General features: G+C 32.4%; 1 protein-coding gene across 1 annotated transcript in view; it reads left to right on the top strand.

Moving 5' to 3' along the window:
* Positions 1-3,946: 3,946 nt before the first annotated feature.
* The window catches only part of LOC106478458 (cofilin/actin-depolymerizing factor homolog), a 12,332-nt gene continuing 2,709 nt past the window's right edge, over positions 3,947-13,569 (top strand). Inside the window, exons 1-2 of the mRNA XM_013939006.2 lie at positions 3,947-4,179; positions 9,717-9,997. Of these exons, the coding sequence (XP_013794460.1) occupies positions 4,051-4,179; positions 9,717-9,997 (410 nt within the window). The 5' untranslated portion in view covers positions 3,947-4,050. The remainder of the gene's footprint in view (positions 4,180-9,716; positions 9,998-13,569) is intronic.

Raw genomic sequence — 13,569 nt, 5'->3', positions numbered from 1 at the left:
TATCTACATGTGATGTAAATAACCATATTGGCAAAGTTTCCGAGATTAATTATACTTAATAAGAATGACATTCTAGATTCCTTCTAACTAATTCTTCCCTCATTATCTATTCAAGTTTATGACCATAATTACGAATTATTGTCCATCACTATACTTCCATTGTAACAAGCTTCTACGACGTGTAGCGAGGTCAATCTTAGAACACACGTCTTGACAAACTTCCCACAGATACTCCTCTAAATATGGACGTCATATCCCAAGACAAGGCATAAAGAAAACAAAGGAATAAAAGTCTTTTGGAAGTGCATCAAGAAACTCGACAGGTATTTGTGTGGGTGTGGTATGCACATATCCATACCTAACTCTCCAACAGTGAATATTTTATATTTAAGAAGATATTAATTTTTTCTAGAGCTTTAATTTCGAACATATTACCCCCAGTGGCTTAACGGTAAATCTAAGGACTTATAACTCTAAAAATAGAGTTTCGATACCCGTGGTAGGCACAGCACAGATAGCCCATTGTATAGGTTTGCGCTTAACAACAAGCAAAACAAACAATCTAAACGTAGTTGAAGTTGTGTGCGTGCTAATTCAGCCCAGAAGTGTTACTCTCTAACAGGATCTAATAAATAATTCTATCTGCTGTTTCTAAGAGAGCTGAGATATTTATGGAAACTTGTAATCCTATTTTCTTAATGGTCAGCTAGAAACACAAAGTGACTTATAAACGCAGTTTTCAAACAGATTCGTTTTTGAGGTTTAAAGAAACCAGAACTTGCTACTGAAGTCTCGTCCTCGTTTCAGTTTACCTTAACACCTACTGATGATGCGTGTTTGATTTGCAATTTATCTTTAAGTACAGCTTGTCTTATTTATTCTATTAAGTACAATTTTGTATCTTACGTTTAATTCAATATAACTTATTTTAATCATAAGCTTTCATACAAACACTAGGTGCGCATCAAGTTTCTTTCCTCCTCTTACAGTAAAAAAAAACAAAAAAATTTTTGTTTTCATTCAAGTTCTCATCGAGTCTTGTCCTATTCATTACACCAGCAACAAACCGTTACACACCCTTTGCTCCTGCATACTAGGTCTATGGATCTCCAGTTATTGTGAAGATCAGATAAACATGTACTAGGTTACCCTATAGAGTACAATGGTCGAATGGGTTTGCTGCGATTCCAGTTTCTTTAGCCATTCTCAAGAAAACAGCCATTGATGTGGAGGTGTGGCCAGAAGCCTGTGTGCCTTCTTCAATTTCAAATCCTTTTTTTATATGTTATTAACTTACCCAAAATATGTTCAGATTCCATTGCATAACAATATTTTGATTGGAGGATTTTCTTTTGTAACCATGGCTTCTACTTTGCAGTTGATTAGGATTGGGGTGGTTTGTAGTTTTTGTAGCCAGTTGCTGTCTTAAGCTTTTTGTGTTCAAGTTTTTCCGCTTCCACAGATAACATAAAAAGCTCCCTTCTTTGAAATGATATGTCTTTTCCCTATATGTCGTTTAAAAACCTCGCTGTATTAATATTTCTTGTTTTGAAAATATTTTATGTACCTCCACTTGTGACGGATTATGCTATCGAATTACCCAAATTCTTCATGAACAAAATATATATGGGCTTAACGTATCGTCTTTGGTGCCATAGCTCGCTTTTGTGGCGACAGGCCATTGCATTAACATATATAAACAATTCAAATAAAATGCGCGTATTGCTAGAATTTCTGTTCACTTTCGGCTTTTTTCTTTATTGCGACCTTACTCCCAACTAGTTTGGAATCGGCCAGTATTTTTATAACCCAATATTTTTTTGTACACCCGGGCGGTTGGCCGGTCGGCAACTATAGAGAACGAACTCAGATCGCGAGTTCAGCGCCCGAACAACAAGGTCATTCCAGGCCTCGGTGTTCTTATCCTTCTGTCCTCATGACAGAACAATTCATATTGGAAGAAATTGTTGACATTGTGAATGTATGTGAAAATATTTAGAAATCTAAGGATTTTTGAAAAACAATTCCACAACTAGAATAAGAAAAGGTACATAGAGTACAGTAAGATTACATGGGAACTCATCCTAAAATTTTTTATGAAATATATTGAAAATGCGAGTTTTACGTTGTGTGTAATAATGATTAATAATCAGTGAGGATTTAAGTTTGACTACTATTTAAATGTAAAGGTAAAAACACAAGTATGTTTTGCATATCAGAGCAATACTCAACTCTTCGTTTAAAGACCTGGTAAAGAACTCAGCCCAGAGTCCAAATCGTCGTCTCCAAAACTAGATAGAAGGCAGAAGCAGTTTATGCAAGCTTATTCAACTTGAAACTATAATAGATATTTCACTTTTTTGGAGTTATTGAGTTTATAAAACAGAAAAGTACAGACACTATGGAGAGCTTTTAACCACTTATAATTTGATGTTTACTGCTTTGTACTAGTAGGGCCATTTCCTATAAAATCAGTAAAGGACCATCTCTTCCTTATCCACATAGAAAATTCTTATTTAAAAGTACAGAATTCAACTCTCTCGAATTATCAAACACAAAGAAAATGCCAGAAAGTAAGGATTTGTTTGTTTGAAGTTAATCACAAAGCTACACAATGGGCTATCTGTGCTCTGCCCACCACGAGTATCGAATACCGGTTTCTAGCGTGGTAAGTCTGCAGACATACCGCTGTGCCACTGGGGGAGAGAAGGTAAGGAGCAGACTAACAAAAAATAAAAAAAAAAATGTCTCAGTTTATTGAGGGTGATACGAACTAACGCGCGGTAAAGTGCTTCAAGCATCAAAGGCGGCACCTCGTAGTGAGGTCCCGCTAAAGGTACCCACAAAAAAATTTTTGTTCAACGAAACAAAATGATGTAATCTGGTATATTTCCTGAATAAATGTGATACTGAATTTTACATGGAGCCAGCGACTTAAAAAAAACACAATGTGTTATGGAAAGCTGCTAATTTGATCAAAACACTCATGTGTGTGAGCATAAGAATATGCCAACGTGCGCGAATGTTGTTAGCTCTGTAATTTAGAACTATTAATCAAAGAGAAAGCACTTAAGTATTTCCATTATAGGAAATGTTTAAATGAATTGTCAAATAAAAGAATAAATGAAATATAGTATACATGCGTAATACATGAGTAATATCAGATCGATATTACTCATACCCAGTCATATGCATTATAACTATATTCTTTATAATAAATCATGATACATAATCTAAATGATTGTGTGCGGGTAATATCGACTTTAATGCGCATTTTATTCAGTTTTCTTATCATCTGTTGTTCGTTGTGTTTATAACTACGAATTTAATATAGTATTTCAGAGATTAAAATTTTAAGTTTTTTTTTATAAATTTCTATTGATTCATCTTATGCTGAAACTGTTACAGTTATCATTGTCACAAACTTATGCTTATATATTAATGACAATTTTATTTAAATTGCTTTTATTTTGAAGCAGGCCAAAAAATATTACCTTTTTTACCAGTTTTTTTTGTTTATTTACCAATGATTTTTTTCATAACAAAATGAATTAACAAGAAAAATATTTTTTATTCTTCTATATTCATTAGCTGTATATCTAATTTTATTTAAATACTACATAGCTATTGAATATTATGTCTTATTTACCAAAAGAAATGCGCACTAAAACTACCTCGAGGAACCGTCTTCTCTTACCCCCCTTAAATGGCAATAACTAAGGCACACGAAGAAGATTGAGTCAGTGTAACCTCACAACTCACGTGACAATACTAACGTGTTACAGTCTTCGACTCATCCTTCGCCTGTTTGTAGAGAACGTGGCCGAGGTATAATTTAAACCGTAAAAAAATATTTTTCATTCTACCTTTAAGTACTATTAATTACAAATTTTGTTTCTTTTTTCCGGAATATTTAATAAAGCAGTTATAGATATGGTAAATGAAATTACCCAAGTTATCTAAAAAGCATGAAGTTTGTTTGGTGGAAATAGTAATAATTATGACGTCATTTGTCATTACCCAATTACAGTATTCGACAGGTAATGCGCTATGAAAGTCGTGCGTAGTAATATGTGTTGGCGGGTAAAGTGTTACCCTAGGACGGGACAGCGAAAACCGAAGGGAAGACAGTTTTGTTTGAAGCAATTTGTTTTTGTAAGAACCTACTTCATTAAAATGGTAAGCAATTGATACTGTATTCCAAACTTATCTTGTCTTCAAATGTTCATCAAACTGTTTATGTTATCTATATGTATTTTTTATATATTTCTACATATCAATTTAAAGCTGTAGTTATTAATTTTTTTTAACATACGAAGCAACGTAGGTCGTAACTCAATAACTTATTTTTTTATGTATGGATGTTGCAGGAATTTTAGAAGAATATTTGGATAATATAAAAAGTGCTTAGCAAAATGTTATATACGAATAACTATATATATCCTTATTAATTCTTAGAAAATTAAAAGGTACAAAGTTAATGTTTGAGTTCAAAAATACCATTTTTTCTTGTTAAAAAAATTCGTACGAGTTCTTTTGCAACATCGAAAGTTGAGACTTTAATTAAATGTGATGACGCCACTAACATATTTGAAAGTAAAAATATTTTAAACTTGTATATTCTAAGATGACGTAATCACGTGGAATTCTTGTCAAAAATAGCATTTTCTTCTCATAATTTGTTGGTAACGTGATAATTTATAAAAAGAAAAGAGGATAAGAACAGTGCTCTATGTAATTTTAGTTATTTACTTTTTTACGGGAAAAGTTTAGAATAACTCTCATAAAAAAAATTTTTAAAAAAGGAAAGTTCTTCATTTACAGCATCGTGTTTAACTTTGTTTGACTTATCTACGTTTATTCAGCTTTCCTGCTTTTTCACTAACGCCGTTTATAAAACACAAAGATATACGCTGTTGTGGTATTTTCGTGCACCGATTTCTCTTCACGTACTCGTTATTAGCTTATCGAGTAGAATCCGCAAGATAAGAAGTAAAGGCAAAAAATGGATTGCGGAGTTAAACCCAATTGTAAGAAAGAAGCTGGAAACGATGGAAAAACAGTGTGAAAACAATTTTTATTCCATGTACATATAACAGCGAATTGATGAGTGTTAAATGAAAGAAGCACATTTACTTAAAGGTTAAGAACTTTCAGAAATACTTTTTACAGACTGAGAAAATATAGTTCCATAATACTATTATTTTCATGTATGTGCAACACACACATTACTGTTTGTCATAACCAGTCTATAAGCAATAAAGGATTTATCCTCATTGTATTACCCGACTTGAAAGTGGAAATTATTACTGTCCACTTTTACTAGCAGACTTTCCCACAACAAGATGAATGTGATACAATGAATGAATGATTCAGAACAATAGATATCTTGGGCAAAAGGGACTTTGCCACTTCCTCAACTAATGATATACTTCTAAAACTACCTACACTTGTATGTATTAAAATTTTGAAAATATTTAGGTGAACTCTAGAGTCAAATAAAGAGGTATAAAATACCTAGTATGTCAGCGTAATACATTATTTCACTTTTTTAATGTTTATTCTGCATTCACTAATATCATGTTCAACAAGCAATCTCTGACTCAATGGAAGCAGAAATGGTATGGTGCTTTGTAGGAATTATATACTGCATTTAGTAATTTTTTTAAAATATACAGAATAATGCATCATTTGGTGAGGAATTCATAGGTGTATAACTGGATAATATCTGAAGAAGTTATAATAGGGTTTTATCACACAATGGTCATGGCATTGTTTTAGTACATTATATAAGAACACTTGTCATTCTTGAACCTTTTTTGGAACTTGTGAATAATTGCTGAAATAACAAGCCAAAATCTCCAAGTGTCTCTTCTTGTTGAGATGGAAATGAGGCCAGTTTCTAAGCTAACCTGCAAATGTAAGGTAGAAAAATATCCAGTAGCAGGTGTGGTGCAATCATGATGGCATACCAGTTACTCACAGAGTTAGCCGTAAGAAAGGTCAGAGAAGCATCAGTGGAGGAGGTGCTGTCAAGTGCCAAAAGAGAATTATTTGCATATAGGAGTGATAAAATTATGGATGTATCTGATGCCTTGCCCTCAAATGGAAAAGAGATTGAAGACAACTTGTTGTAGTGTGAACCTCCACGATCCCAAGGAGAACAATTCAAAATTAAGTAAGGAATGAAGCTAACGAAGGATTTTCTGAGTGAAGTCCAAGAATATTACAAGGGTAAGGAGAGAAATGAGTACTAAAATAATGACAAAATAGCATAACCAAAGTGTGAGGATGGTCCACTTTGGTAGACTTAATGATTACTTGGATCAAAGAAAACTGCATGGCAAAATGATCCTTGAATAATTCAGTAAAGAGCAATGTACCTCACTTTTAAGTTTCTATGTTTCTGCATTTGATGGGATACCCTACAACCTACCAAAATAGTCATATTTTTTGCCTTTGAGTCAGAGATTGCATGTTGAAATGTTAAAACAAATTATATTGATTACTTTAACAATTATTAAGATATTCTGCTACTGTACACTTTACTAATATTGGTAAGAATAACATTGTTTAAAATACAAGTGTCTGTTTAGTGCAAAATTAAACACTGGGGCATCTTTGCACTGTCTACTGTGAGAAATCAAACCTAGTATTTTAGCTTTGTAAGCTCTTACACTTTCTGCCAACCCACCAGTGGATGATAGGATGTCTTGTTCTCTAATTTGGTTAGTATTTATTTTGCTTTCCTCAACTTCTGTAACTGTTTAAAACATAACAGGCGATACTCTTTAATTTCATTAGCTAATAATCATTTTTTATTCTGCTTTGTTTAGTGTAAAGTTGATTGACACTGCTGTATGTGAAATTGTTAAAATTATTATTTGGTGTGTGAAAATGGCTAAAATACATAAATATGTTGCAATGATGATAAATACTTATTATTACATATATGTAAAAAATAAGATTATAGCTTACAACACCTTCATGTAGTCATTGTAACTATTGGCATATTGCTCTTGGTGTGTTAGGTTCTCAGAGAGATGTATCAACATAATTCTTTAAAACAGTAAATGTCCTTATCTGTTTGTAAAATATTACACTGTGACTCTTAAGAAGAAATAAATAATGGAAACTAAGCTTCTAGTTATGTAGCTGGAAGTATTGTAGTAGGAAATATAAGTAGAGTTTGGTGATTTAATTGATTAAGTTTAAGCATTGATTAGTGTCATATAGATACTGATTAATAGAAATTATGATAAGGTCAATTAATGTCATGAATGTCTACGATTATTCCAACTATCCAAGTAATCAAAATATTGCCATTATGATTTTTCATGTTTACTTTTAATTAATTCAAGTTTGTTCAGCTTACGTTGTGTAATGACTCATGAAAATAAGCATTGAATTAGCATTTTTCTGATTCAAAACAATAATTTTTTTTCATTCACTATGCACTGAAATATTGTTGTGTCCAAAATAATAACTGTTGTTATACCCATGATAATCTTATTGTTCTCTACCTCTAACAAGTGAAATGACATCTTCTGTTAAGTTTATTGTTTCTTTGTACAGTGAAGACATCTAAAGTATCCATGTGCTTGATTGCTAGGATGTAATTGTGCATGTTCTGTTCTACACCACATCCTAAAATACGTCAATATAGTTTATGTTCGTATAAAATCATAAACACGATCTGAAGAAATAAGCTTATAGAATTTGTATTAACCTAAACCTAATAATAATATCACTAAGCACTTGTATTTAGTACTTATATTTTTCTGATTTCTAATAAATGTCATAAAGTAATATTTATTTTCATCAATAACATATATTATTTAAGGACAACATGGGACCTGTTGGTCCATCTAGAGTCTAGACCATCCCATTCACTAAGTTAGACTTTAGAATAAATCATTAAAAGCCAGCCTTTATCATTCAAATATTTATCAAGCCTTCACTTAAACGACTTTAAATCTATTGTATCAACACACCTGAAGGCAAACTATTCCAAAGTCCAATCACTTTGTTAGGAAATTAAAACTGTCTTAGCTAAAGATTACTTCTATCTTTCCAAAATTTATATTTGTGGCCCTAGTTCTACCATTCTCACCATTAAATATGAAAAACAGATGATGCATCAATTCCTTTAACAATCTTAAATACTTCAATCATATTTGTTCTGACTCATCTTTTTTCAAGAGAAAACAATTTCAAAAATCTTAACTTGTCTTCCTATGATAACCTTTTATATTCCAGATATCATCTTAGTAAGCCTCCTCTGAACCATTTCTAACAGTTCAATGTCCTTCCTAAGGTGAGGAGCCAAAGACTGAACACAGTATAGTAGAACCTCGACATTAAGGGCACCTTTCCAAATGTCCTTTATAGCAAGGTGCCGTTAATATCAAAAATGAGCCATGCAAGGCTGGATTCCATATTGAATGTACTAAATTTCTGAATTTTAAGCCCCCTCCCCATTTTGCTTGGTGTATGCCGGACATGGGTATTTGCGAGTTGTCATAACATGGAGTGTTGTCAACATTAAGTCTCAGGGGGTGGATTAGCTGTGTCCTCTTTTCTTTATTACTGGTCACAAAGTATCATATTACTTCTCTTCAGAGTTTGAACTGCTAAACATTTCACATTTATTTTCTGTGTTTATTTTACTGTCAACAACTGAAGTAGAAATCCACTGAAATAAATAAAGCAACAAATCACCACTTGTGTCACTAGACTGTTTATGTGAGAGCAACAAAACATGCCCACAGAAATAATCCAACTAAACTCATTCTCACAAAACACAATGTAGAATTTATCAGCTTATGTATCCTACAGTGTTTACAATGAGAATTCACCAGAGTAATAAGATTGCACTATGAATCTGTGAAAACGCTTATTACAGAATATGGTTTGGAGCCAATCCAAAAAATATTGCAAGTGTTTGAATATTGGTCATCCTTCTTGGATGTTTAGAATTTAGTGGTATACCGTACAGGTATACAAAGATAACTGCCCACTTTATCAAGTGCTTGTATAGAGAAGGAGACTAAAGACACTTCCCTTAATCCAGAATATCTCGAAGTGCACATTATTGCAAGATTTATTTTTTGGTTACGAATAGTAATCAAAGGTATGATTTCAAGATGTAACTGTACGAGACCTACTAAAAGTGTATAAAGCTTTTTCTCATTTTAATATTTTTGAAATCATTAAAACAATTGCTAAAAAAAACACAGTATCTTGATGATTACTGACAGTTACTATTACAATTTCACTAATGCACCTACCATTTAACAATTTCACAGACTATATGATAATTTATGTTTGGAAGCTTGTTGAAATAATAGTTATTGCAAGTGCTATATCATTTACATTTTTTATGTTGAGAACATTTTTATTTATTTTCTCAACTATATTTATTACAATTTACACACTATAACATCCTGACATTCCACTTGTAAGTAATGTAACATACACAACATTTACTTAGACTTTGCATAAGGAAGGCCATACATTTTCCAACAGTGTCAAACAGTAAATTTTAACTTTTTTCTTTTTATCAGGTCATAATGTAGTTATATGACAGTCTACTAGCTCAGTTACATACATTTTTGAAAGTGTACTTATCAGAAGTTTGTGTAATGCAAATGTCTTTGTACTAATATAAGACATGTTTAAAATATCTTAACAAGAATGTTTTTACTATTCCTTAGTCCTCCGGAGTGTCAGTAGCTAGTGAAGCTAAAACAGCTTATGATGAGGTGAAGAAGGACAAGAAATACAGATACATCATTTATCACATCAAAGATGAAAGAGTAATTGATGTAGAACACAAAGGGCCTAGACCATCTACTTATGAAAACTTCATAGAGAAACTTCAGAACTACAAATCTGATTGCAGATATTGTGTGTTTGATTTTCCTGTCAGTGTATCTGTAGAAGGTGGTCAAAAGTCATCTCCGATGACCGTCGACAGGCTTATATTGATGATGTGGTATGTTAGGCATGTGTATACTTGTAACTGAGAATAAAATAAACATTAACTTTAAGTTTAGACATTCGTATTTATCTATTGTGAAGAAAAAATTTTCTTTACTTCATAAGAATAATAAACTTTTTTTTTTCTACGAAATAATGTAGGTACTGGCCAAACTGTAGGAAAAGTGCATTATACTGCTTGGTCACTACATTAGGATGAAAACATCCTAATTTTACAAAAATGAACAAATCTATCTTTTGTATGGGGGGGGCATTCTTTTTTTTTATTTCCCTGTTTATTGATTTAAGGTTTCAAAGAAATAGTTAAAATTATGAATTTAGGATACTCTTCTAAGGTAATAGAAGTAAAAGTACAGATTATTTTAAGGGTTTTTAAAGATGAAATAAATGATACGAACAAATGTGAATACAAGAAATTTAATTATAGGCTTTCTAGTATCATTATTTTTATAATGATTGATATCAAAAGATATTTACAACTAGTGAATTTGTGGATCTATAGGCCACCATGATACAAATTTAGTGCTTGAAGTACTATATTGTACATTTTCAGTTTAATGATCACTGCTATTATAATGCAAATTTAATTTCTTTAACCACGTTACAAATGGTAATTAGTAGGCCTACTTATTTACATGCTCTGATGTAAATCAATGCCAAATTTTGGGTTCACATTCAGGGAAATCCCCGTAAGAGTGTTTTCATGAAATACCCGGGTTCCCTAAGGGGTTGGATGAAAAGTTTTATCTTTGTGCAAACCTTGGGGCTGAGATGGTTTGTTTGGCACCACTTAGAAGTTGATGAGTCCAGCAGTGTAAGAAAAGGGGGTTTCAGGAAATCCTTGGGTTCTCCAGAGGGATAGGATGAAAAATTTTAACTTTGAACTTTGTGCAGACATGGAGACCAAGACAATTCATTTGGTACCACTTAGAAGTCAGTGTAACCAGTGGTTTAGGAGGAGTTACGTGACACATACAGACACTGAATCTTATTATAATTATTTCTTGGGTTTCCAGTGATGAACAAAGATTAAAATTTCAAATAAAAAGTTATTAGTAAAGATTTTACTTATAATTTTTACTTCAAAAGGTACTTTAGTCAACTTTTTATAAAGTACATTTGTATAAAATATCAAAGTCAATAGTGAAAGTGTATAAAGCACAAAGTGCATTTTATAGCGCTTTGAGTTGTGCATTTTTAGCAGTTTTATGAATTACTAGATAAATTCTTGATTAGTAAAGCTTGTTATACAGTTTGTCATAATTCCTTTTAAGTTTTTGATTAGACAAACTGCATATTGAACCTTGAAAGGTTCAATAATATGTAATTAATTTCTCTATTTCATTTTTAAACATTTCAGAGATATGATTGCCACCATGTTGTTGTGTACATCCAGAAATGACATACATATGTAATTGCATGCATCTTATTACAGCACCCTCATAGCCATCTGAAACTCAACATTCACAAGAATTACAATTAAATCTGACAACTTTGTACAGTAACAGCAACTGTTTTATCACTATCTGAAAAAAAAAAAAAAAATATTTGGGTGACCAACACTTGAATTTATACCAGGCATGCCTGATTACATGTACTGATGGGTTCATAATGTTTTCCTCATCAACATGTACAAATAGTTTCCATAAATTAATAAGCACAGCTGGCTCAGAGGCCATTTATGTGAATGGTCACAATATGGTGGACTGAAGGTATGATGATACCAATCATATCCCTGACAGATTGTGTTGTCCCAACTGACACCTTTATTATCAGTGAATTCATCTCTGGATTTCTTCAGTTATTATAAAGTTTTACTGTTATTTTAATGTTTGAGAGAGGATCACTTAATTTTTTAAAGTTAAAACTAAATTATAGCAAATTTTGTTTGAAGAACATGAAGTTCTTTCGATTGTAAAATTGTTTGTTGTTAAACACAAAGCTAGACAATGGGTATCAAAACCTTGATTTTTGGCATTATAAGCTCTGAGGCTTGCATCTGAGCCATCACAGGGATGATTGTAAAATAAGTAGTTAATTTAGATTATTAATTTTAATATCTGTAGTGATGGTTAAAGTCTTCATAAATATTATTATAAATTCTCAACAACTGCAAGTTAAAGCATCCATCCATTTGAAATTTTTTAGTACATTGAAAAGATGTGATCTCTGTGGATTCCAAATTGTTCTGTTCTTGCAGGCCCAACAAACTAGAATACAGACTTGTCTCTAAGAATTTTATAAAGTGATTAGGGTGAAAAGAGAACTGTTCTGGGTATTGAGCATTTTGTGTTAGCCAATTAAAAGAACATTAAATATTTTTAGGTAGTTACAGGGTAACTGCTTAATTTCTCCGACTTACCTCTGAAATGCAATTCAAAAACTGTAAACCATAGAAATTGAAATCTGTCATTTACTGCTCTGCTTACCATATTAATATATTTTTAAATATAATAGAGGTACAGTCATTTCTGCAGTTTGTAAAGCATAATACTAATTATTAAATAACAATAAAGTATTTCCTAACAATAAAAAACCTATGACAAAAATCAGAGATTAGTTGTAAGTATTGAGGGGAAATGTATGCTCTTAATGCCACTAAAATGAGTTACCACATTTTGTATTATGAGTTCTTTTTTCACAGTGTGTTAATAGATGCAAAATAAATTTGCATAGTTCTTGACTAAGAGGTTATATACACAAATAGTACATAAGATACTGAACATATTGCATAAAGTTTCTAAATCGAGATTGTGTGAAATTCCATAATATAAAGGATATTTATGTCTTTACTAATAATCCACTAATTTTTTTTTTTTTATGAGGCTTATAAACAAAGTACACAGCGTGGTCACAAGTAAATAAACACCACCTTTTCAGAGGAAATGAAATTTTTCAGTCATATTCACATGAATTGATATATTTATAATTTAATTAATATCTATTAGATCTTCCTTTCGCTTCGTGGAGTTCGTTGATCATTTGGGGCATCGTGAGAATCATCTCGTCAATTTTAGATTGTGGGATTTTCGCCCGCTCTTGCTTCAAAACTTGGAGTAGATCGCTCTTCGAAGTTGGTTTTTTGGTTGTTTCTTGACTTGCCGATTGAGTATGGCCCAGAGGTTTTTGATGGTGTTCATGTCAGGAGATTGACTCGGCCAGGGCAACTTCTGATACCATTTTCTTCCTGCCACTTTTGGGTGTTTCTAGCAGTGTGACACGGTGCTCCATCTTCCTGGAACAACGTTGTGTTATTGTCCACGAAACCCGAGTAATAAAGTGGCAAGAGTCCTTCCTCCAATATTTCGATGTATTTCGCAAAATTTATGTTACCAACGCACTCCACTAAGCTCGATCTCCCACCAACCCAAACAGCTCCCCAAACCACCATGCTTCACAGTTGGCTGCATTCTGTTGAGCCAAAACTCTTGGTGAGGCATTCTCCAGACCCATATCCTCCCACTGTCCGAAAATTTAGCAAATCTTGATTCGTGTGAGAACAATACGGTCTTCCAAAACTCCAGAGGGTTGGTCATATTATCCCTTGCCCTCTTCTTTCGTCTGACT

The sequence above is a fragment of the Limulus polyphemus genome, unplaced genomic scaffold (genome assembly GCF_000517525.1).
Source record: "Limulus polyphemus unplaced genomic scaffold, Limulus_polyphemus-2.1.2 Scaffold10, whole genome shotgun sequence".
NCBI classification, from domain to species: Eukaryota; Metazoa; Arthropoda; class Merostomata; order Xiphosura; family Limulidae; genus Limulus; species Limulus polyphemus.
The sequence above is the reverse complement of the archived record's forward strand: the minus strand, read 5'-3'. Positions and strand labels throughout refer to the sequence as shown.